This window comes from Psammomys obesus, unplaced genomic scaffold (genome assembly GCF_907164565.1).
Source record: "Psammomys obesus unplaced genomic scaffold, mPsaObe1.curated_primary_1811, whole genome shotgun sequence".
In the NCBI taxonomy this organism is placed as follows: Eukaryota; Metazoa; Chordata; class Mammalia; order Rodentia; family Muridae; genus Psammomys; species Psammomys obesus.
Window position 1 is genome coordinate 10,443,148 of NW_026596131.1, and position 22,296 is coordinate 10,465,443.

General features: G+C 47.1%; 2 protein-coding genes across 5 annotated transcripts in view; both read right to left on the reverse strand.

Annotated features, from left to right (window-relative positions):
• Positions 1-8,541, reverse strand: part of LOC129665770 (CMRF-35-like molecule 4) — a 27,949-nt gene extending 19,408 nt beyond the window's left edge. The window contains exons 1-4 of one of the 2 annotated variants that reach the window (XM_055592617.1): positions 8,395-8,541; positions 2,742-3,089; positions 1,577-1,691; positions 153-497 (exon numbers count right to left, since the gene is read on the reverse strand). In XM_055592617.1, coding sequence (XP_055448592.1) covers positions 305-497; positions 1,577-1,691; positions 2,742-3,089; positions 8,395-8,440 — 702 coding nt within the window. In that variant the 5' untranslated portion in view covers positions 8,441-8,541 and the 3' untranslated portion in view covers positions 153-304. Of the gene's footprint in view, positions 1-152; positions 498-1,576; positions 1,692-2,741; positions 3,090-8,394 lie in introns of those variants that run through there. The other variant, XM_055592618.1, reaches the window with a different exon arrangement.
• A 2,574-nt stretch (positions 8,542-11,115) lies between these two features.
• Positions 11,116-21,939, reverse strand: Cd300e (CD300e molecule). 3 transcript variants are annotated; one of them, XR_008718388.1, is made up of 5 exons: positions 21,859-21,939; positions 16,263-16,610; positions 15,477-15,588; positions 14,006-14,427; positions 11,116-11,352 (listed from the first exon to the last, which is right to left on the reverse strand). XR_008718388.1 is itself a non-coding variant. In XM_055592326.1 (4 exons), the coding sequence occupies exons 1-4, from the start codon at positions 21,935-21,937 to the stop codon at positions 14,301-14,303; spliced, it is 666 nt and encodes a 221-aa protein (XP_055448301.1). In that variant the 5' UTR covers positions 21,938-21,939; the 3' UTR covers positions 11,116-14,300. The 3 variants fall into 3 exon arrangements, 2 of the variants coding, with proteins under 2 accessions (XP_055448301.1, XP_055448303.1); XM_055592326.1 differs by having other exon boundaries at positions 11,116-14,427; XM_055592328.1 differs by having other exon boundaries at positions 11,116-14,427; positions 21,883-21,920.
• Between the last annotated feature and the right edge of the window lie 357 nt (positions 21,940-22,296).

The window sequence follows — 22,296 nt, forward strand, 5'->3', positions numbered from 1 at the left end:
TGTGTGTGTGTGTGTGTGTGTGTGTGTGTGTGTGTGTGTGTGTGTGTACACTTTAATGCTGGGGCAGTTATATGTGCTTGAAATGGCAAGATGGGAGGTGGAGGCAGGTAGATCCCTGGAGTTCCCTGGCCAGCTAGCCTGGCCCACTTGGCAAAGGTCCAGGTCACTGAGCAACCCTGTGTCAAACAATAGTGGAATGATGCCTGTAGTTGTCCTCCACATACACATATGCACCCATAACATGTAAACACACACACACACATGAGAGAGAGCAGAGGGAGAGGCAGAGAGTCAAAGAGACCAATTATTTTCCATATTCTGGTAGGGGTTTCTTTCTGTACTGGGCCTCTGAACTATTGACCTTCACCAGGTCCAACTTCACCTCCCCAGAGCACCTCAGAGGTCTGTTCACCCAGAGGACGGCACTGAGCATGCTCAGAAGCAAGGGCAACTCCAGAAAGACCAGGAGCTTGAAGTAGAGGCTGCTCAGCAGGGACCTGCAGGAGACAAGGAAGACAGGAAGACAGCTGTCACCAGGCACAGAGGGCTCAGCCCTGCTGGCGTCTAGATCCTGTCCTTCAATGGCCAGATAAGCACAAGCCTCTGTCACTAAAAAGCTAACACTCCATCCACTTGCCAAGCAAACACCAAAAACACTTCCAAAGCACCAGGAGAGAAAGGAAATTTAAAAAACAATCCTCGAGGTAGCTTACAAGGCGGGATGCTTTGAGACGTGTTTTGTCTAACATAAGATTTAGGGGGAGAAAGAACACAATAGAAAGGAAAGGGGACTAGGTAAGGCCCTAGGGACAGTTCTCAGGGAGAGCCAGCAAGGTGACCTCTGCCTTAGCTGTAGGGGAATGGGGAGGCTTGTGGTTTAGCTAAGTCCTTGACCTGGAGGCTTGACCCCAACAGGCTGTGATGGAATTATGCCAAGGTAACTGTTCCGTGCTGGGAATTCCTCTGGACACCTTCAAGAACAACAGGCATCATACTGGCACACCACAGCCCTTCCCCCAACTCTCCCCTCTGTACTGTGTAGACCCTCCGCACTGGCCCTTGGCAGAGTTGGGTTGGAACAATGACATTTATTTATGTTCTGGAGCCAGAAGCTGATGGGAAAGGAATCCCTTCTACCTCAGTGGAGACCCAGCTGTGGCCCTCTGTCCTGCCCTCTGGGGACACATAGGGGAGATACCAAAGGCCACGCTCAGTCTCATGTGCCACGCAGGAGAAGATGTTACCTTCCTGTAGCTGAGGCTTAGAAGGGAAGTCTTGCTATACTGAAAAGTAAAAGAGCTGGGGAGCCCACCTCAGGTTTTGACATGAGAGCACAGCAGCCTGAGTGCTCCTACAAGATAGTTCCTGAGACCAGCAAATAAAAGTACAAGGCAGCTTGGTATTCAGATAAAAAAGTATAAATATAACCGTGCAATGCTTGAGATAGGCTTAGGCTAGACATGATTGGTTTTCCTTAATTCCTGGGCATTTTGTGGTTTATCTGGAGGCCCTCCCAGGGGAAAAGCCACAGGGCCAGCCCAGTGGGAAAGAGCTGCTAAGGTCCAGCCCTGCTTACCGTGGGAGGGGGCTGGTTTGATTTGTTCTTAGGTTGCCAGTGTTCTTTGTGGTTGGTGGTGTGAATGTCAGAACAGTGGCTGTGGTTGTCGTTATCATCGGTGACATTTCTGGGGCTAGAGATATAGACAGAACATGGTTCACTCCTCCTGTGGACAGTCCAGCTCTGCTACGCCTAAAGCTTTTTCACTATGAATTAAGGACTTCACTCACCAGTGACCATCCAAAACATTACATTATTATTATTATTATTATTATTATTATTATTACTATTATTATTATCTTCTTTGAGATAATGTTTCTCTGTTTAGCCCTGGATCTAGAATTTACTCCCTGGACCTCAAACTCAGAGATCTGCCTACCTTTGCCTCTCTAGTGCTGGAATTAAAGGTGTGCACCACCATGCCTAGTGCATTAATTCTTTTGTAAAGAAAGATGATGTACAGGTTAAAAACAACGGCAACAACCAGCTCTCCTTTTAAAACTTGATTCCTTCATGGCTTACTCATTACTGCCTGGTGTGCGATATAAAAAAAAATCTTTAGTTTTACATATTTTGTCTGTTTTAATTTTTAAAAAACAATTATGTATCTGCGTACGGGGGCTTGCTTGCCTGTATTTTTGTGCACCATGTGCTTGCACTGCCCATGGAGGCCAAAAGAGGCCATTAGATCCCCTGGAACTAGAATTCCAGATGGTTGCAAGCTACCATGTAGGTGCTGGGAACCAAACCCACTTTCGGAAGAGCATCCAGGGCACTTAATCACTGAGCCACCTCTCCAGCCCCAATTTTATCTCTTCTCTTCATTGCTGTTGTTTAAAGCCAGGCGTAACTCTGATCCGTATTACTCTATCTTGTCCAGAAATAGAGGTTCTATGGCTTTTTAAATTTTTCATGTTTAAGAGATCTGGGGGGTGTCAGGATGGGAGTTTAGCTCAGTGGTAGCATGCTTGGCTAGCAGGCATGAGGTTCTGAGTTCAAGTTCTAGAATACGCAAGACACACATATGGAGGCAGGAGGACAAGGCTTCCCCACCTCACCTTCCAGCTGGGCAGGAAAACAGGACCAAATAGACTGTGTTTATCTTTTCTGGTAAGACTTTTATAACAATGAGTTCCTGATCCTTCACCCCAACAAGGATTTTCAGGAATTTTTTTTCTCTTACCCGGGTCAATGCTCACATTAACTTTAGACTTGTGGTCAAATCCAGACTTCTCAATTGCACACCAGTAAACGCCAGCATCGCTCAGTCTCAGCTCCTCCATGGTCACTGTGATGATGAGGTCTGTCTGGTTGTCCCTGATGGACAAACGGTTCTTCTTCACCAACTGCTCTGAATCAGTTCGAATGAGAATCTCACATGATTTCCAAGCAGCTCCTCGGCACCAGTACTTCGTGTAATCCTTCCAGGATGAGGAGTAACGACACTGCACCATCAAGGAGCCCTGCTCCTGACCCCTCACCTCCTCTGGACCTGTGATTTCATCCTGAGCAGTGGAGCAGCCTGGAAACACTGTGCCAAGATGTTCATGAGCTGAGTAACAATCAGTGAAGGGCTAACCCTCTTCCCAAGGCAGGTCGTCACTGTCGTCGTCGTCGTCATCATCATCATCATCATCATCATCATCATCATCATCATCATCATTCTATTGGTCATAGACCCCAAAAAAATGGCTGAAGAGCCTAATTACAGCTCTCAGAAGATAAAATGGTGACAATGAGTAACCACGGCTTCCTGTTATCTACCCCTCTTTATACCCCAATAGCCAATAAAAATATATTTCAAAGAATCCCCTTGCAACCATCTTTGTGTTGCCCTGGAGCAGAGGAAGTGTCAGAAGACCACATCCACAGGACATGATCCTGCCTTTGAAGAGTTTAAGTTAGCCTGGGTGACTCCATTTTGAAAGAAGGAGCCATCTTGACCAGGAGCTGAACTCAGGTACTAGGAAATATCACAGAATGTGCACCTGGCAGAAAACAAAGTTAGCTCTCCAAGCAACGGCCTCCAGGAAAACTCACAGAATAAATGTTTAGTAAAAAATAGAGACAATCTCCCTGGCAATTGTGAATATGTAAATGGTCACCTTTCCCCTATGGCTTTTACCCAATTCTGTAATGTCAAAGCATGCACCCCTCCTGCTTTCTGTCATGGAAACATGAACTCCCCTCACTTGCTGTCATGGAAACCCCCTGCTCACAGACTTTTCCTTTAAAAACCCTGCTCACTCAGAGCTCAGGGTCCCACTTCTCTACTGCTACGTCAGTGAGACTTGGGTCCCAAGTTCAATTGCTCTCGTAATAAAGCTCTCTTGCTCTTGCATCGAGTCATCTCCTGGTGGTCTATGAGGATCCCATGATCCTGGCATTACATCTTCACTTCAGTACCCATGACCCTCAGGAGGTCCATCTGAAGAAGCCACAGCTATGGCCACGCAGAGGCCACTTCTGCTATTTCCAACAGTCTCTCTCTGGGATAAATGCCTTGGAAGCTGACCAAAATGACACTAGCCAATCTGATTCCCACGTAGTCCAAAGCCCACAACACACAGACCCGGTGCTGTCCTGCAGACCCAGGTAACCTGAGTGCCAGACCTCCTGGTAAGGGCTGAAGATGAAGTGTAGTTGGTGAAGCACTTGCATAGAATGACGAAAACAGGTGCAAACACCTGCTTAAAAAATGATAAAGGAGGGTCTGGAGAGATGGCTCAGCAGCTGAGAGCGCTGGCTGCTCCTCCAGAGGTCCTGAGTCCATTTCCCAGCAACCACACGGTGGCTCACAACCACCTGTAACGGGATCTGATGCCCTCTTCTGTTGGTCACGAAGACAGAGCACTCATGTACATAAAATACACAAACAATGAATCTTTAAAAAATGCTGCTTAGCCAGGTGGCACACACCTGTAACCCCAGACCTCGGAGAGGCAGAGGCAGGCAAATCTCTGTGAGTTCAAGGCCAGCCTGATCTACAAAGAGAGTCCAGGACAGCCAGCTCTACACAGAGAAACCCTGTCTGGAAAACAAAACAAAACAAACAAACAAACAAACAAGACAAAAAACCATGCTTGCATACCTTCAGGATATTGGCTTCAACAACAACAGAGCATGCCCCTAATGGCACAGGTAAGAAAAAGAAAATTGCTGAATGTAATTATTTTAAACCGAAAGGACTTAACCAACAGAGCGAAGAGACAGCATACAGCGTGAGAGGAAGATCTTCTCAGACTATGTATCTAACAGGGGGTTACTTCCATATTAGATGAGCAAGAATTCAACTCCAAGAGTCCAACAGCAATCACAATCAAGTTGAAAATGAAGAAATGAGGGGCCTCGGAGATGGCTGAGCCAGCAAAATACCCGCTGTGTAAGCATAACCATGAAGAACCTGAGCGTGTGAGCCCAGCAACCGTAAAGAGTCAGGAGTGATGGTGCATCCCAGCAGCCCAGCGCGGGAGCTGGGCAGGAGGGGCAGGAGATTCTGGAAGCCCCTTGACCACCCAACCCTGCTTCAGTTTCAGTGAGAGACCCTTTCTCGAAAAATAAAGGTGGGAGTCGGGCATGGTGACACGTGCCTTCAGGGGCAGAGGCTGGCAGAGCTCTATGAGTTCTAGGCCAGCCTGGTCTACACAGAGAGTCACAAATCAGCCAGAGCTAAATAGTGAGACCCTGAGTCAAAATAAAATAAAATAAAAATAAAGTCAGACAACAATTTAAGAGTGACACCTGGCCTCTCGACCTCAGGCCTCCACACGCATGCCTACCCACCTGCAGGTGTACATACATGCAGACGTGCTCACACCCACACACACATGAGCAGACGAAGTGAGCAGACAGTTCCCAAAGGTGATTCAAATGCTCAATAAATACATGGACAAATGCTCAGTTTCAGCAGTTGTCAGGGAGACGGGTGCAGATCAGATTCACAAAGAGCCATTATCACACCCCAACCAGAACTGCTATCACCAAAAAAGACAAACTATAACAACCGTTGATGCATGTCGGACAGAGGACCTCTCACCCTGTGGATCAGAATGTAAACCAGATGTTGTGAGAAACAGTGTGGAAGTTCCTCAGAAAACTAGCACAGAACTGCCACATAATTCAGCAACCCCGCTCCAGGGAGATAGCCTGTGCTGGTTAGGTTTTTGTCAGTTGACACCATCTGGGAGCGTACAGCAGGACAGAGCATCAGTTGGGAAAATGCCTCCATCAGGTTGGCACGTAGGCACGTCTGGGGGACCTTTTCCAGTCCACTGCGAGTGGTGTCACCCCTGGTAGTATGAGAAAGCAAGCTGGCCAGGCGGGACTTCCAGTGAATGGAGGACACACACACACAAACACACAAAACCTTCAACTGGAGGTTTTCCCTGCCCACAGGATGTGCAGGGATAAAGATGGAGCAGAGAACGGGGAAATAGCCAGCCAATGACTGGCCCAACCTGAGACCCATCCCATAGCAGAAAGCCAACCCCTGGCACTATGAATGTTACCCTGATATGCTTGCAGACGGGAGGCTGACTGACTGTCCTCTGAGAGGCTCCACCCAGCAGTGGAACTAAACAGATGCTAAGAACCACAGCAGGACATTGGGTGGAGCTAGGGGAGTCTTGTGGAGGAGTGTGGGAAAGGATAGAAGGTCCTAAAAGATCCAGGAGGGGACAAGAACCCCCCAAAGAAGACAAACAGTTAGGGGATTACAGAGACTGAGGCACCAACCAAACAGCTTGTATGGACTGGACCAAAGCCCATGACACACGCAGATGTGCTGATGGGCAGCTTGGTCTTCATGTGGATCCCCTAACAACAGTAGATGGACTCGGTTGCCTGCTTTTGGATCACACTCCCCTAGTTGGGCTGCCTTGTCTAGCCTCTATAGAAGAGGATGTACTAAAGCCTGGTACAATTCGATGGGCTGGGGTGGGCTTGTAAGGGGGCTGTTTTCCCTTTTCTGAGGAGAAGAGGGGAGGGGTGTGAGGATGGGACTGGGAGGAGAGGAGGGAAGGGGCTCTGATTGGGATGTAAAATGGATAAATTAATAAATTTATTTAAAAAGAATTATAACTAATTTTCAGAGCAATAAAACTACTTTAGCAAGTCAGGAAGAAAGAAACAAAGAAAGAAAGAAGAAAGAAAGCAGGCTGAACAAGCCATGGGTAGCAAGCCAGTAAGCAACACTCCTCCATGACCCTGCTTCAGTTCCTGCCTCCAGGTTTCTGTCCTGCTTGAGCTCCTGCTCTGGTTTCCCTCAATGGCGGACTGTGCTGGACATGTAAGCCAAGTAAACCTTTTCCTCTCCAAGTTGTTCTTGGTCACTGTCTGTATCACAGGAATAGAACGCACTCAGCTCAGAGAAAGGAATGAGTATGTTGAAGAGACACCTTCCCGTGTGTTTACTGCAGCAGGATTCAAACAGCCATGGCACAGAGTCAGCCTGGATGTAGATGGATAGATGATAAAATTTGATACATAAATGCAATGGAGTATCATTGTAAAAGGGTGGAATTTCCTCATTTGCAGCCCACGCATGAATTAGAGGAAGTGAAATAAATCAGACACAGAAAGATGCTACCATACATTTTTATTGACAGTGGAGGCTAAAATGTTATTCTCTGTGGCTGGGGAGATGCAGAGATGGACGGCCTGTAAAAAAGTGTTTGCTGCATAAGCAGAAAGACGAGTTTGGATGCTCAGAACACACAGAAAAAGCCAGGTGAGATGAGAGGTGTCTGTAACCCCAGAGAAGGAAGGACCCCCCCCCCCGAGATCACTGGCCAGATAGACCTAATCATAGGGTCAGTGGGAGATAAACAAGGGACAGAATGATGGAGAAAGGTACCCAGTGCTTCCACGTATGCGCGTGCTACCACAGACACAGACACAGACACACACACGCAATTTACTCAGCTGTGCACCATGAAGATGCATTTTTTTTTTCAAAAGAACAAACATTAACCTCAAAGAAGTAGTAAACAGAATAGCAGTTATCATCTTGGGAAGGGTGTGAGGGAAGAAAAGATAGAGGGAGCATGGTTAGGATGTCGGGGTGTCATTCGGTGAGAATGTCAGCTTCCAGTGTTGGATAGCCCAGTTGAGAAATACAATTGACAACTGAATATTTCAAAATACCCCATAGAGAAGATTTCAAATGCTTCCAGTCCAAAGAAACGACAAACACTTTTGATGGAAGTCCAGCTACCATGATCCGATTATTCTACCCTGTAATACACATACACATTGTATGCCACATTGTACCCTATCATTTTTTTGTTTTTGTTTTTGAGACAGGGTCTCTCTATGTAGACCAGGCTGGCCTTGAACTCACAGAGATCCACCTACCTCTGCTTTCTGACTGCTGGCATTATAGGCACCCAGCCCCTATAAAGATATTTAATTACCGTGTCAATTGAAAATAACTGGACATGGAGGCAACATGCTGAAAATCCCACCACTCAGGGGTTGGAGTCCAGAGGATCATACGGTCAGGGTCAGCCTAGGCTGCTTGAGATCCTATTTCAAAGTGCCAAATACAAAACTAAACATGAGTTTTTAAAAAGAGTTAGTTTACCCATTCACTCATCGGTTTTTTTGGAGCAGCCCGGGATGAGAAACATGCTCTGCAAGGATTTTACAATTTTGTTTTGGTTTTGGTTTTTCTGCAGAACACATGGGATCCATCATATGCCAAAAACTTGCCTTCTATTTTGGGAGGAAGCAGCTGGTGAATGAGTCAGCCCTGCCAGTTTTCCCTAACCCAGGGCGGACCATCTGTGTCCACCTCACCACTGACACCGACATGTTTAAAAGCCCCTGCTACTTACCTAGGAGGTGGAGGAAGAGGAGGAGCAGAGCAGGGAGGAACCACATGGTCCTGTCCCCTCTCCTGCCCTTGGTGGTGACAGATGCCAACGCCCTGCAAGAAGTTGAAGGCCAGCCTGAATTTTCTTTAGGTCTCTCTCACTTCCTTCACAATGTCTCAGCTTTGCATTCTGGAAGAAAGAGGATGTCAGTCTTTGAGAAGACCAAGTCACCTCATTTGGGTACAGCCCAGGAAACAGGGAACTTCCTCTGCTGAAATGAGGCAATGCTAGACCTGAACTTAAAAGAGGGGTGGGAATCACAAGGGGAAGTGCAGATGGACACAAAAGACGGAATACAGCAAACCCCTCACTCACTTTGGGTGATGAGTGAGTTGCAGGGGATCACGGGAAAGAAGAGCAACCAAAGGCACAGTGGCTGCAGTAGCCAAGGAGCACAAGGCAGCCCAGGCTAACCCAGGGCACAGAGAGGTATTGCTGAAGGCTCAGCCTGGGAAAGCACTGCTATGGGCCTCAGAGCAGGGACTTCCCTGGCCAGGGACTCCTACAGCAATGGCTAATAGGGCCACAGGGATTGTCTCAGAGAAAGAGGGAGAGTGTGGGTTTAAGGCAAGGTCTTGTGTAGCTCAAGCTGGCCTTGAACTTTTGATCCTCTTTCCTCCACCACTAAAATGATGGAACTACAGGCATTACCACCACGGTCTTTATGAGGGGCTGGACACTGAAACCAAGGTTTCATGAATGCTAGGCAAACATGCTACCCACTGAGATGAAACCACGATCCCTTGTTTTGTTTTGCTTTTTTTTTTTAAGACAATTGTGTGTATGTGTGTGTGTCACCCAAGATGGCTTCAAACTCTCTCCCTCCAGTGTCAGCCTCCCAAGTTGTGGGAACCTGCGGTTGATTTAAATCCAGAGGACCAATTGTAAGTGTAGATATCCATAAATACAGTGTATCTCTGGTATCAACTTTTCATGGGAGGAAGCTTTTAAACACACACACACACACACACACACACACACACACACACACACGGAATGCTTATGATAGTCAATCTTCATTGTCAACTTGACTGGATTTGAAATTGCCTTGGAGACTCACATGTAGGCATGTTTGTGAGGATGTGCACAGAGAAGTTTGAAAGAGGAGAGATGACCAGCCCTAAAGGTAGCCAGGTCTAACCTCCAGGCTGAGGTCTAGAAGATGCTTACTGAAGGACAGATTAGGAACCACACTGCCATCTACTGGCTGAAGCCATTCTAGAACACCCAGACTTAAGGGAAGGCCATTGATCCAGATGAGTAAATCAGAGTTTTAAAGAATTTGCTGCCAGGACATTAAACTGCTACAGAAAAGGGTCTTAATCTGGGACCATCTCATTGCTTCTTATAAGAACAAGACCTTGATGTGTGACACCACCTGGGCCTCAGTCACAGGGCAGGCAGAAGAGGACCTGTCCTGCTGCCTGGTCCCCACCCCTTCCCTGCAGCCCATCTGTGCACCTTAGAAGGTCAGTCCCCACGCCTGCTGGGAGTGCCATATGGCCCTACGTGTGTATTCGCAGCTCTGATGTTTCCATCCTTCAGTCAGAGGTCCAGACTGACACCTGAGATCCTGCATGGGCTAACAGACATGCTCTGCTTTGCTCACAATATTTTTTTTTCCTGTCTCCTGCAGTCCTCCAGCTGCTCACAATATTTTTAAGGGAAATTTGTTGTCTGTGTAAGGTTCACAGCGGATGCTCTGTCTTTGGCTCAGAACTCATCTTTTTGTGGCTTCATTTCTTCCTGGGCTTTAGATAGCGGTACACATCTTCCATTCAGATGTGCTTAGATGGTTTTTTGACAAAAGACAAAAACAACAGTGGAAAGATGGTAAGCTTAACAAACACTGTTGAAATAATTAGATGTCCCCATACTAGAAAATTAAAATGCCTAAAATTTCCCTCCTCTCTACCAAACAAAGTAAGTCATGACTCATGAGTGCAAGGCTCAGGCCTGTTGGCTACCAGCCTGGTCAAAAAGCAGCGACCTCCAGTTCAGAGACAGACCCTGCCTCAAGGGATTAAGGTATAGAGTGATAGAACAGGAGAGCTCACACCTGCCTATGGTGTCTGCATGTTCATGCACACACACATACACACACACACACACACACACAGAGTAAATAAATAGTTACGTTAGAGCTTTTTAAAAGTTGGAAAAATACAACTAATGGTTTAATATCCATTACACCAAAATCATAACCTTTAAAGAAAATTTGGTGAGTTGTATGTCATCAAAGTTTAAAATGTTCAGGCCAGGGATATGGCTCATGGGTAAATTGTTATGTAACCATGAGGGTCAGAGTTCAGGGTCCCAGCACCTACATAACACCCGGGTGCAAAGCACACATCTGTACCCTCAGCGCTGAGGATGGGGGAAGCAGGGACAGGGGACTCCTGGGGGGATCTAGACGATCAAGCTCAAACGGCAAACTCCAGACTCTGTGAGAATAATAAGTTGCGAAGTAATATAGGAAAACAGTAGTGTCAGCTCTATTGTCCACATGTGTGCACAGGCAGGCACACCCACGCATTACACAGGCACACAAACACACAAAGCCTAGGCTTTGTCTGCAGCAAACTATCCTATAAGGAGGATGAAAACACAAGCCAGAGACCAAGACAAAATATGGACAAACACTTCTGTGTACTGCCTACGAAGAACTCTCAGAAGAAAAGCAATAGAAACATTAATTTATTTAGCCTACGCGTGGCAGTGCCTGCAGTACACAGCTCGGGTGGCCGAAGCACCAGTATCTGAGGATGGCTCAGCGGGTAAAAACACCTGCTGCCAAGTCTGAAGACAGTTCAAATCCCAGGACCCACTCGGAAGAAGAAGAGAACCACCTCCCGTAAGTCGTCCGTCGTCCTCTGACCGCCAGGCTTGCACCGCGACACACGTGTGTGCACCTACACACTAAGTTAAAAAAAAAAGTTAACAAAAATCCAAAAATGGCTCCAGTTCAAAAATAAATAAGAGGCATGAAATATACATCATCAAATGTGATGTGTGGGTGGAAATGAAACATGCCGAAAGTATTTTCAGTAGCATCAGTCACTTGGGAAACTGAAAACCATGTGCCTGTTAGAACACCTGGAATGAAAAATAACGAGGGCAGGAGAGATGGCTCGGTAGCTAAGAGTGCTGGCTGCTCTTGCCAAGGGTCCAGATTTGGTTGCCAACACCCACATGGAGGTTCCCAACCATCCACAACTCCAGCTCCAGGGAATCTAATGCGCCCTCCGAGGCACCAGGCATGCATGCGTGTGGCACAAAGACACATATGCAGGCAAATCGCTCATAGGCATAAAATAAGTGCAAATTCTGTTAAAGAAATAATGATAACAGTGAGGAAAAGTGGGTGTTTCGTCCCTTGCTGCTGGAAAAATAAGAAAACAATGTGGAAAGAGTTGGGTTGTTTCTTAGAGAACTGAACATACAGTCACTATGAAACTTAGTAGCTGTACAAGCATACATCCTGGGAAATAAGAATGCATAGTCATATTAAAATTTTGTGTAAAGTGGATAACGGTTTTACTTGTAATGGAAAGGATCCAAATACTGCAGTGAACAGGTAGTTAAACAAACTGTAGTGAATTTATACACTAGAACAATTATCTGTAATAAAGAGGAATGAATGATTTCCAAGTATGATGTCTGCTTGTATGGATTCCAGAGACACTGTGCTTAACAAGGGAGGAAAAGAGGATCTCAGATATGACACTGAAATGCTTCCATCTCTAGACCATTCTCAAAGTGATGAAGCCAGAGTTGGAGGCAGATTACTGGTCTCTGGCGGGAAGTAATGGGGTGGACTGCCATGAAGGAGGTTTTGTGGTGGTGGAGCCTTTCTCTATGCCGATTGTGATGGTCATTGCATGGATGAGTGTGGGACAACGCCACGTATTTAAACACGCATGTTAAGTGAACGCATGTGAAAACTGCTGAGAACTGAGTAACGGCTGTTGTGCAGTTTGCAATGTTGTGCTTGTCATCACTTCCCACCTGGAAGAGAGTCGTGGTTTGGGGGGCTAAAGAGCCATTTCAGTCTTTGTCCTTGGTCCTGAATGTCTACTTCCGTAGCCCCACCTCACCTTCGGAGCTCTGTCCTTGTTCCTGAGCGCTGCTGGTACTCTCACCTACCTATGAGAGCCAGTCAATTTCCCTGTTTCACTTCTCTCAACGTTCTGCGAGCCCACACCTCTAGACTCCTAGTACCTGCTCTGTCTGGTAATGCAATCACACCAGAAAACTAGGCTCCGCATCATCCAAGCCTACCCCTCTCTTTCCCACACCCACCAGCAACACCCTGTCATTCCCATCTCACAGGCTTAGACCTTCCATTCCCTGACTCTTTCTTGAAGATGATTTGTAACTGGCTGGGTAAAATCTTCTAGCTTACATCCAGTATCTTGGTGTGCTCAAGTCTATCCAGTGTTCAAAAGGAAAACATAAGCAAGAGCTGATGCTGAACCCACACACTCCGTCTGAACTATTAGAAGAAAAACTTTGCTATGCTGGACTGACAGACATGCCTCACCCTGGTAAACTATGCTGGTGGGGGGCTCTGCCAGTGGATGGAGCTTCCACGGACAACTGTCATTGCGATAGATATTCCCAGAGTCTTTACATTCAGTTATGTTGCCCCTATAAATATGCCCTCTCTCAGGAGACAGGCACCACTAGGTCAAGGCAGGCTTGAAGCTGAGGGAGGAGAAAGAAGTGTGATCTGACTGCCTGGATGAATGGAGACCGTGATGAGTCCTCCCTGCAAAGAACCGTGGTGTGGAAATCGGCACATGTTCAACAAATCAGCCTTTTTCTGAGCTGAGGACGCCCAGTGGACGTGCAAATCTGACATCTCCTCACCTGCCCTGCACCCATCTTTGAATATCTGTCTTTCCCTGGGTTATCTCAGCCAGTTTCTAAAGTGAACAAAGAAGAACCCCCAGTTAACACTATGCATTGACTGATATTAGGGCACCCACCACCTCTTGCTCCACTGCTGCCCTGAAGAACCACAGAACTTCACTTTCAAGCCGATGGGCTATTTTCAGCCCACGTAAGCATGTGCTGAACTCTGATACATGCTTTCCGGTCACTGGGGATGTGAGGGGGCTGCAAGATCATGGTGAGCTAAAAGGATCAGTTGAGGTCAAAGAATACTGTGTGTTTGGGACAGTGGACAGTAAGAATGCCCTTCCAGAAGCCAAATCCTCTGGGATTGTTCTAGAAGAGGGGGCATGGCATGTGAGCCAGGTCTGTGAGGGACATGTCCCTCAGGGACCTCTTCTCTGTAGGAAGAAGGTGATTGTTGTCATTGATGATGGCAATGACCTGAGATGTTTTTATGTCATGAAGAAGATCAAGAGGCTAAACTTGTGTTCAAGAAACCTCTAGAGGACTCTTAGCCTTTCCAGCTGACATGAGAGCAGAATCCAAGAATTCTGGAGGAGGGAAGGCATATCTCCAACATAGGGCCCAGGAGAGCCTTGTTCCTCCTTGGTGGGGGGGGGGTTTGATACAGAGTCTCGTTATGTAGCCCGGGCTGGGCTGTCCAGGGACTCACTGTGTAGACCAGGCTGGCCTCAGGCTCCCAGAGCTTCACCTGCCTCTGCCTTTCTGGTGCTGAGATTAATGGCACCATTTTTCCTGGCCTTGTTCCCTCTACTATGCTGAGGACTCCACAGGAGTCTGGTATCCAACACTCAGATAATCAAGGTCCTCCTTTGAGACATGGAAAGTGAAGTTCAGGATCCAGGCACTGCTGCCTCCAGGCAGAGTCAATCCAGAGTCCAGTATCTCTCTCATCCAGTCTGCAGCGTTGAGTTCCAGGGTGCTTCACTTCACAGCTCTTGGGCAGATCACTCTTCATAACTCCCAGAAATCTCCTGAAGCCTGTTCACCCAGAAGACAGCACAGAGCATGCTCAGAAGCAGGGGAAGCTTCAGGAAGACCAGGACCTGGAAGTGGATGCTGCTGAGCAGGGACCTGTGGACATGCAAGGATGGAAAACAAGTTTAAGGGGAGGGTGTAGGACCCATCTGTCTTTTCCACATTTCCTAAAGCTGTGCCTCAAACACCCAAATGTTCCAATCTTGGAACGACTCAGGGATGTCCTCCCCTGTGGTCCTACCACCCTTCCTCCCCAGCCTCTTGATAAGGAGAGGTGATGGGTGAAGAGAGGAAAGGGCTCTAGGTAGACCCGGTTTTCTAGAAGCACCCCAGAACTTCCTACAGTTTTCCTCTTATTCACTGACTTTCTTGGTGGTGAGGCATATCTCACATGACACAGGCTACTTTCATGGTGTAGCTACAGCTTTGAACTTCTATTTCTTTTGCTGTCAATCCCCTAGTGTTGGTAATGAGATATGGACCACAGCACCCAATCTGGGGATCAAGCATCTTAGGCAGCACTCTAGCAACTAAGCTGCATGCCCAGCCTTCACCTGACTTCTTGAGACTGCTTCTCCTGAGTTTCCCTTGGGGCCTAGAGACATCAAGGGCCTCTCTGAGTATCTCTGGGAGAGAGGGAAGAAAAAAAATGTCAGCTTCAGTCTGGGGCTGAGCCTGTTCCTCCTGAATGGCATGAGAACCTCCTAGGAGCAAGAACCCCAGCTGAACAGAGACCTTTACACTAGTTATTAATTGTGGGGCTCAGAGCCTGAACCAAGGTCATTAGACTTGGAGGCAAGCACCTTCCCCACTGAGTCACCTCCCTGGCCTTCAGCTCTTTTTGAAAGAGACAGAAAGCTAGGACTCCACGTCTAGAGTCCTGCCAGGAAGGACAGAGAAGAGAGGTGGGAATGGGAAGGGTCTGTGAATCTGCCAAACACAGACTCTGCCCCAAGCCTGTGTCCCCCGAGGACCTCCCTCTCCCGCTCATACTTGCATCCTGTACGTGGAGACTGGGAGGATGTGAAAACTGAGATCGGAGGAGGAGGAATATCACCCAACAGTAAGGTTTCTTCAGCACGGGGTGACACTGCCAACCCCAGAATCCTACAGCTGCCGACTGTCTCCAGGAATTGGGTCCTTACCATAGTTGGAAGACGAACACATCACTGGTGCTAATCCTCAGGTTCTTTTCAATATTCACTAGTGGGAGGGTGGGGGTTGTGGCTGGAACTGTGGTCTCCATGGGAGTTGTGGCTACCGGAGATAAAGATACACACCAGGTCACTGTTTGGTTCCAAGCCTGCACTGAGTATCTGTGTGAATCTGATGTCACACAGAATCACATGTTCACAGGGTGTTTCCAGAAGTGCTTTAAGCCAACCCCAGCCGCATCCTGGGTGTGCCTCTCAGGGGCTGAAGGAGCCTTCCTGCCAAAAGCCTGGAAGTACGTGTCATCTGAGACTTTCTTCCCATCCCTGTCTGAGTCTGTCTGAGGGAGGGAAGAGAGGTCTTCCGGGGGTCCCCCAATGCCTGGTGAGAAGCCCAGGAGAGAGACTGTAAAGTACCACAGCTGAGCCTGTGGCCAAGGATCCTCCCAGGGACCATGGAGGGTTCCCAAGCATCCTTCGGATGAGAACAACTAAAGACCACTTTAACCTGCCACTAAGGAGGAGGAAGATTGTTTCTCAGCTTCTCTTGGTGACATCAGGTGTCTGATCATTTGTGTGACCTATACCTCACACCCACCCCACTGCTGCCCACCATGGCTGAAAGGTCAGCCATCTCTCTCCATGCCCATACCACACCCTCCTCATCCCAACTGAGATGAGCACAGTACCCAGGCACGCTTCAAAATAATGCCCACACGTGTCCCAAGTACAGACAGATACTTCCTAAAAGCTCGGTGGCTGGAGCCAGAGTAATCTTACCTGGGAAAACATGGACCTTTACAAGGACTGATGGGTCACGTGACCACAAATCCCAGATAAAGTAAGTCTGAATCTTGCACCAGTAAGATCCAGCATCATCTTCGCTGAGGTTCTCCATGGTCACTGTCATGGTGAAATTCTCAGCATGGTCTCTGATGGACACTCGGCCATCCTTCTTTTCTTTCTCATTTCCATTGAGTTCTATGAGAGTTTTACATGTTGTGTCATACTGTCCTTGGCACCAGTATTTGCTATGGTCCTTATATGATTGTCCATATTGACACTGCACATGAAGAGAGCCTCCTTCATAGCCGGACACAGAGCCAGGACCAGTCAGAGATAAACAGCCTGGAAGACATAAGACTGAGTCTAGGTCTCCTTTGTGATGGGCTGGAAAGCAGCTGCTTTCTTGAAGAAAGGAGAGATCCATGAAGAGGACCAGGAGGGACATTTGTACTTGGGACCCAAGCTAAATAGACTGGAGCTAAATGGACCCAAGCTAAATGGACAAGTAGAAATCTGTCCCCTGTGGAGAGTAGGCACACATGGACCATTGCAGCTGGTTAAGTGAAGCCAAGGCTGGCTTAAGGTTAGGTTGTATGTAAGTCACTTCCCTTACACTCAAGCCTCTGCATTCTGGAGAGCAAGATAAACTTGCTCTTTAAAAATTCAACTACTGGATTGAATGTGGCGGAGCTGTCCTAGCACTTGGAAGGCTGAGAAAAGAGAATTTTGAGTTTGAGTTTAGGGTCAGCCTCATCTAATGTGGGGCTTGAGCTAAGCTGAGCTACAAAGCAGATGCTGTCTCAAAGCAAACAAAACCACGATTTACTCCACTATTGCTATCTGGCTGTGTGCTCCGCTGCAAGTTACTTCATACCATGTGAAATACTTTTTCAGATTGTGGCCTGCCATAAAGGACTCTTTTTTTTTAAAGGGAGTTTTACATTTTATTTTATGTATGTGACTTGCATGCTCATAGAGGTCAGAAGAGGACCCCTGGAACTACAGTTACAGATGGCCGCAACTACAATCACAGATGGTTTCATGCGGGTTCTGGGAACCAAATCTGGGGCCTCTGTGCCCTTAACCACTGAGTCATCTTTTCAGTCCAGGGACTGCACTTGGCAAGTAGCTTTTGACTCAGTTTGGAGGATGACGGATAGATGCAAACGCCTGGATGGACACACCAGCATCCAGCACCGCCCACGGGGCTTGGACTGATAGCTGACTCATTCCTGGCAGGAGAAAGGGGCTACCCTATAGATTTATTGAGGTAAACTGAAACCATAGGGGTTCATGGGCAGTATAGAAAGAGAATGAAATTATGGGGACATGAGAAGGGAGTGGAGCCCCCTTGTCCTAGAGTCTGGAGCCTCTCACTAGCAGATGGGAACATTCCAGGACAATCAGTGTTTGCTGTAAAGACTGCTGTCATAGTGTTGGTCTTTGTTTCATAGATAGATGTTTAATAGTAAAATAGCAATGACCCAGGCTTAAGGCATGAATGTGCACGTCTCTGGGTAAGGCTTCATTCCTTTCCTCAAAACCAATAAAAGAAGAGGAGGAGGAGGAGGAGAAGAAAGGAAGGCAGGAAGGCAGGAAGGCAGGAAGGGAGGAAGGAAGGAAGGAAGGAAGGAAGGAAGGAAGGAAGGAAGGAAAAAAGAAAGATTAAAGAAAGAAAGAGGGGAAAAGAAAGAGGCATCTTTAGGACTGTTAGTTGTCTTAATAAACCTTAGTCCCTTGAACTGGGAACCCAAATAGACCCTTCCTCCCTTAAAGCTGCTTCTTGCCCAGTGTTTTGTTACTGCAGGAAGAAAACTAACACATGGTAGCAGTGAAGGAAGCACCCTGAACTATTTCTTCAGTATACAAGCTTGTCTTGATTCTTGACACTTCCATAATCGGTAGTAAAAGCTCAGTGGAGGAGATGGATCTAGGCCTCATTTTGAGTTCTTTGTTATTTGTAATGGCCTCTTACTGTGTGACTGTAAAATGGAGACTATGTTGCCTTCTCTGCCTAAGTCATAAATGGCTCATAGGCTTAAACGGTATTTACAGTCCCTGTGAGACCAGTTACTCCACATGCTGCTGTGCTGTTCAAAACCACATTTGCTGGACTGGGCATTTCAGATGGACTTGGGGTCATCTCATCTAGAGGGACAGTGAATGCCGGGATGAAGGTGAATCCTGAGCAGCATCTTTTGTGTGGAGTGAGACAATGAGCCAGCTGAGGTCATGGCAGCACTGACTATGGGAGTCTGTGGAGCCAGACTGCTCGACAACCCCACCCAAGTGCCAATCTGAGCATTAGTACCCTGTTCATGCTTCCTTCTCCAGGCTCCTCACTGCCAGGAAACCGGATACCTCCATGCAGCTAGCGGGGCCCCTCAAGCCAGGGCCCGGGAATCTGGTGGACACTGATGTAACCAAACCTAAGACCCCTCCAGAATTTTCAGGAGGGAGCCTGCCTCCCTGCTACACAGTCACAGGACCAGGACAAAAATGCCTTCTGTGGCTTTCTTTGTGAGACAGGGTTGCACTATGAAGCCTAATAAGCCTTGAATTCAAGATCCTCTTGTCCCCACCCCACCTGAGTGCTAGAATTACAGGCACGGGGCATCACACGCAGGGGTTTATATTATTTAATATAATGTCCTCAGGTTCTTTTATGCTTTGATGAATGTCAGGGCTAACTTGAGCACTGCAAAAAAAAAAAAAAAAAAAAAAAAAAAAAAAAAAAAAAAAAAAAAAAAGAACCTACATCAAAATAACATATTGTACCCTGTAAGTGTGCACAATCATCATTTCAGTCAAATAAGGCTCTAACAACACATTACAAGCTTGAAAAGTGTACAGTGAATAGAAGCGCTAGTGTCTCATTAGTTTATTTTCATTTATTGGTGGGAGGGGCATGGTGTTCATAGAAATCAGAGAACATCCTTAGGGAGTCGGTTCTCCTGTTCCACTTTGTGGGTTCTAGGGATCAGGCTCGGATTACCAGGCTTGTGTGGCAAGCACCCTGACCCATGAGCCATCTCTCCAGCCCTAGTTTTGTTTTATTTTATTTTATTGTATTTTTGTCGTTTGTTTTGTGTTGTGTTTCTTTCTCTTTTTTCCTCCTCCTTTTTACTTAGACAAGGTCTCCCTGGTGAGCCAAAGCTGACCTCAATTTCACAATCCCCTTGCGTCAGTCCTTTGAGTGCGGGGACTATGGTGGGTGCCACCCTGACTGGCTATCTCTGTTCGTTTTATATCAGAAACCACTTTCTTTCTCTTTGCCCTTCCTCCGCTTGCTCTGGAATTGTTCTTTCCATCTTTCTTTTCCTTTCTCGTTCCTCATTCTCAAGCTCACCATATAACCCCTTGTGGGTCGCCTCTATAAGTATAAAATGACTGTCTTTTCCCTTAGATGGATGCAGTGGGGGCGGGGAATGCTGTGGAAGAGAGGAGGGCGGCACTCTAGCGCTGATGTGCAGAAGGAGAAGTGCGCTTTCTGTCAGGACAAATTACTTCAAAGTTTAAATCTGGGTGTGAGCGCTCTGCCTGGTGCAAACACAGCCTTGGTGGAGAAGTGAATGAGTAGGATGGGGAGCCAGCTCCTGAAGGACGGGTAAGAAGAGGTTTTCCTCTTCAGTTTAACTGCACTGAAGTCCAGCATTTGGACAACCCTGTCAGATGTAAACAAACTGATTCAAAGGAAGCAGTTACGTGCTGGGAGTGGTCCTGCTTTGCGGTGTTTGCTGATTACTGTGGTATCAATATTCTCATGATATCTGATGTGAAGATTTCGTTTGCTGTAGAGAAGAGAAAGTCCATAGCTAACTCCTGTGAGCTTGGACAATGCAGCTCCATTGTTTCTGGAATCTACTTCAGTAATTACAAAATTTTCACCACATTCCCCAGATTGTCTGAAGATTATATCATCATCATCATCATCATCATCATCATCATCATCATCATCATCACCTTCAGTCAAGGCAGCTTAAGCCCTCAATAAGTGTAATATAATGCACCTAATTGTCTGCCTTACCCTAAAGATATAAATTTTGTTTTGCTTTGGTTTGTTTCTTGTTTTTATTTTTGTTTTGAACCAGGCTCTCATACAGCCAAAGCTGACCGTGAACTAGCTATGAGGCTGGAGGATGCCCTTAGCTTCTGTTCCTGCCTTTGTCTCCCGAGGGCTGAGGTTACAGGTGTGTAGCACAACACCTGCTGAAAGACCTGGATTATGAAGGTGATGAGGGATCTTGCTCATCCAGTCTCTTCTTACTCTACTGTTTTGGGGGCCATCAAGATGGCTCAGTAGGCCCTTGGTGTGCAAACCTGACTACCATAGTTAGGTCCCTAGAATTCCCATGAAGGTGGAACAAGAGAACTGACTCTGCAAAATTGGCCTCTGACCCACATTTTCACCCACACCCTTACACACCGTGCACACACATTAAAACAAACAAACAAACAAACAAAAAAGCTATGTGTCACTCAACTGGCCTCCTTTTTTGAAATCATAGTCACCATTGAAGAAAGAATGCAGGTAAACACAGGATATTTTCTGTGTTCTGTGAGGGTCCAACAACAGCAAGAAAGGGGGTGGGGGGAAGGAGGAGTAAAAGAAGAAGAAGAAAGAGGAGGAAGAGAAGGAGAAGAAGGAGGGGAAGAAGAAGGAAAAGGAGGAAGAGGAAGAGGAGGAGGAGACCAAACAAAGATAGGAAATATCCTCTAATTTTCATCCTCAACTATTTCTCACAGGAACATGTTTTCCTCTTTTTGTGTTTGTCTCACTATGTAGACAAGGCTAGTCCTGAGTTCACAAAGATCCACCGGCATCTACCTTCCAAGTACTGGGGCTAAAGGCATGTACCACCATGCTTAGCCAAAGCATCTTTTTAGGATTTTTTTTTTTTTTTTTTTTTTAATGCGAGATCTCACTAGGTAGCTGAGGCAGACCTGTAACTTGCGAACTCCCGGCCTCCGCCTCCAAATGCTGTGCTTGCAGGGGCCCACCATCACACCTGGCTACGCATTATTCCTTACAGACCTTTCTAGCCCCTTTGAACTAAACTTCAGCAAAAGCAAGACCACTGCTGACTTCTGCACTTCCCACAATCTTTAAGATCTCTACCCACCTAGTATAAATCACAGCTCTTCTGTTTCCCTGGCTGCTTCAGCCTTCAAGACTGACTCCCGTGAAGCCTCAACAAAGCTTCCATCCCCCTGAGAGCAAAGCTAGGGGTCTCTGGGGTAGTCCATTTCTATGCCATCCGTGCTGTAACAAATTCCACCCCGCAGTATAACAACTTGACTCCCTCATTCATATAAGGTCCCCTTGCCTGGGGAAGCTACTTTATAGTTACAACATTCACAACAATCCAGGAATGCAGCTGGTGCTTAATAAAGGCTTGTAGGATCCATGGATGAATGCTGGAGTATAGATATAGGTGAAGAGATGGGTGACTGTGTGTCTCGCCACCCCCACTCCCTCCCCCGCCCCCCGTCACCGCTTCTGCTGACACCTCTATTCTGGCTTGAACCCAGGACTCCCACTCTCCAGCCCTCCGCAGAATTGGGCTCATAGATCCACAGCCCCACACACCTTGGAAGCAGAGAAAGAGCAGACCTGGGCACAGCCACATGTTCCTGCCTCTCTCCGTGCTGTCTCCGGAAAGCTCCATGTCGCCACTGGAATCCAGATGTGTGTAACAGAGCCCTGGCGCCTACCTTGTTCAAGTTTTCTCTGTGGTTTTTTTTCCCCCTCATCTACTTCCTTCTCGCTCTGAGCCACTTCCTAATTTAACAAAAGAGGAAGATGAGCAAGAGTCACTTCAGAGAATGAACAAGAGCCAACCCACAGAACGAGCCTGCACTTAATGAGACCATGTTCCTCACAGCCCGAACTGTCAGGAGCGCCAACTGCTATGTACAAAAACTCCAGCCCAGGAAATTCCTTGTTTTTCCTGTTCCTGTCCTGTTTAGTACACTTCCTTGATCTCCGTAGCTTCCCTTGGCTGTGGCTGCTGACATTGGGGTCATG

Excerpts from the sequence above, each read along its gene's own strand:
- Cd300e (XM_055592326.1), bottom strand. The coding sequence starts at position 21,937 with ATGGAGCTTTCCGGAGACAGCACGGAGAGAGGCAGGAACATGTGGCTG. Across the intron at positions 16,611-21,858 it reads GCTCTTTCTCTGCTTCCAAG|GCTGTTTATCTCTGACTGGT; the intron begins GTGTGTGGGGCT and ends TATGTCTTCCAG. Across the intron at positions 15,589-16,262 it reads AAAGGTCCATGTTTTCCCAG|CCACAACTCCCATGGAGACC; the intron begins GTAAGATTACTC and ends TATCTCCGGTAG.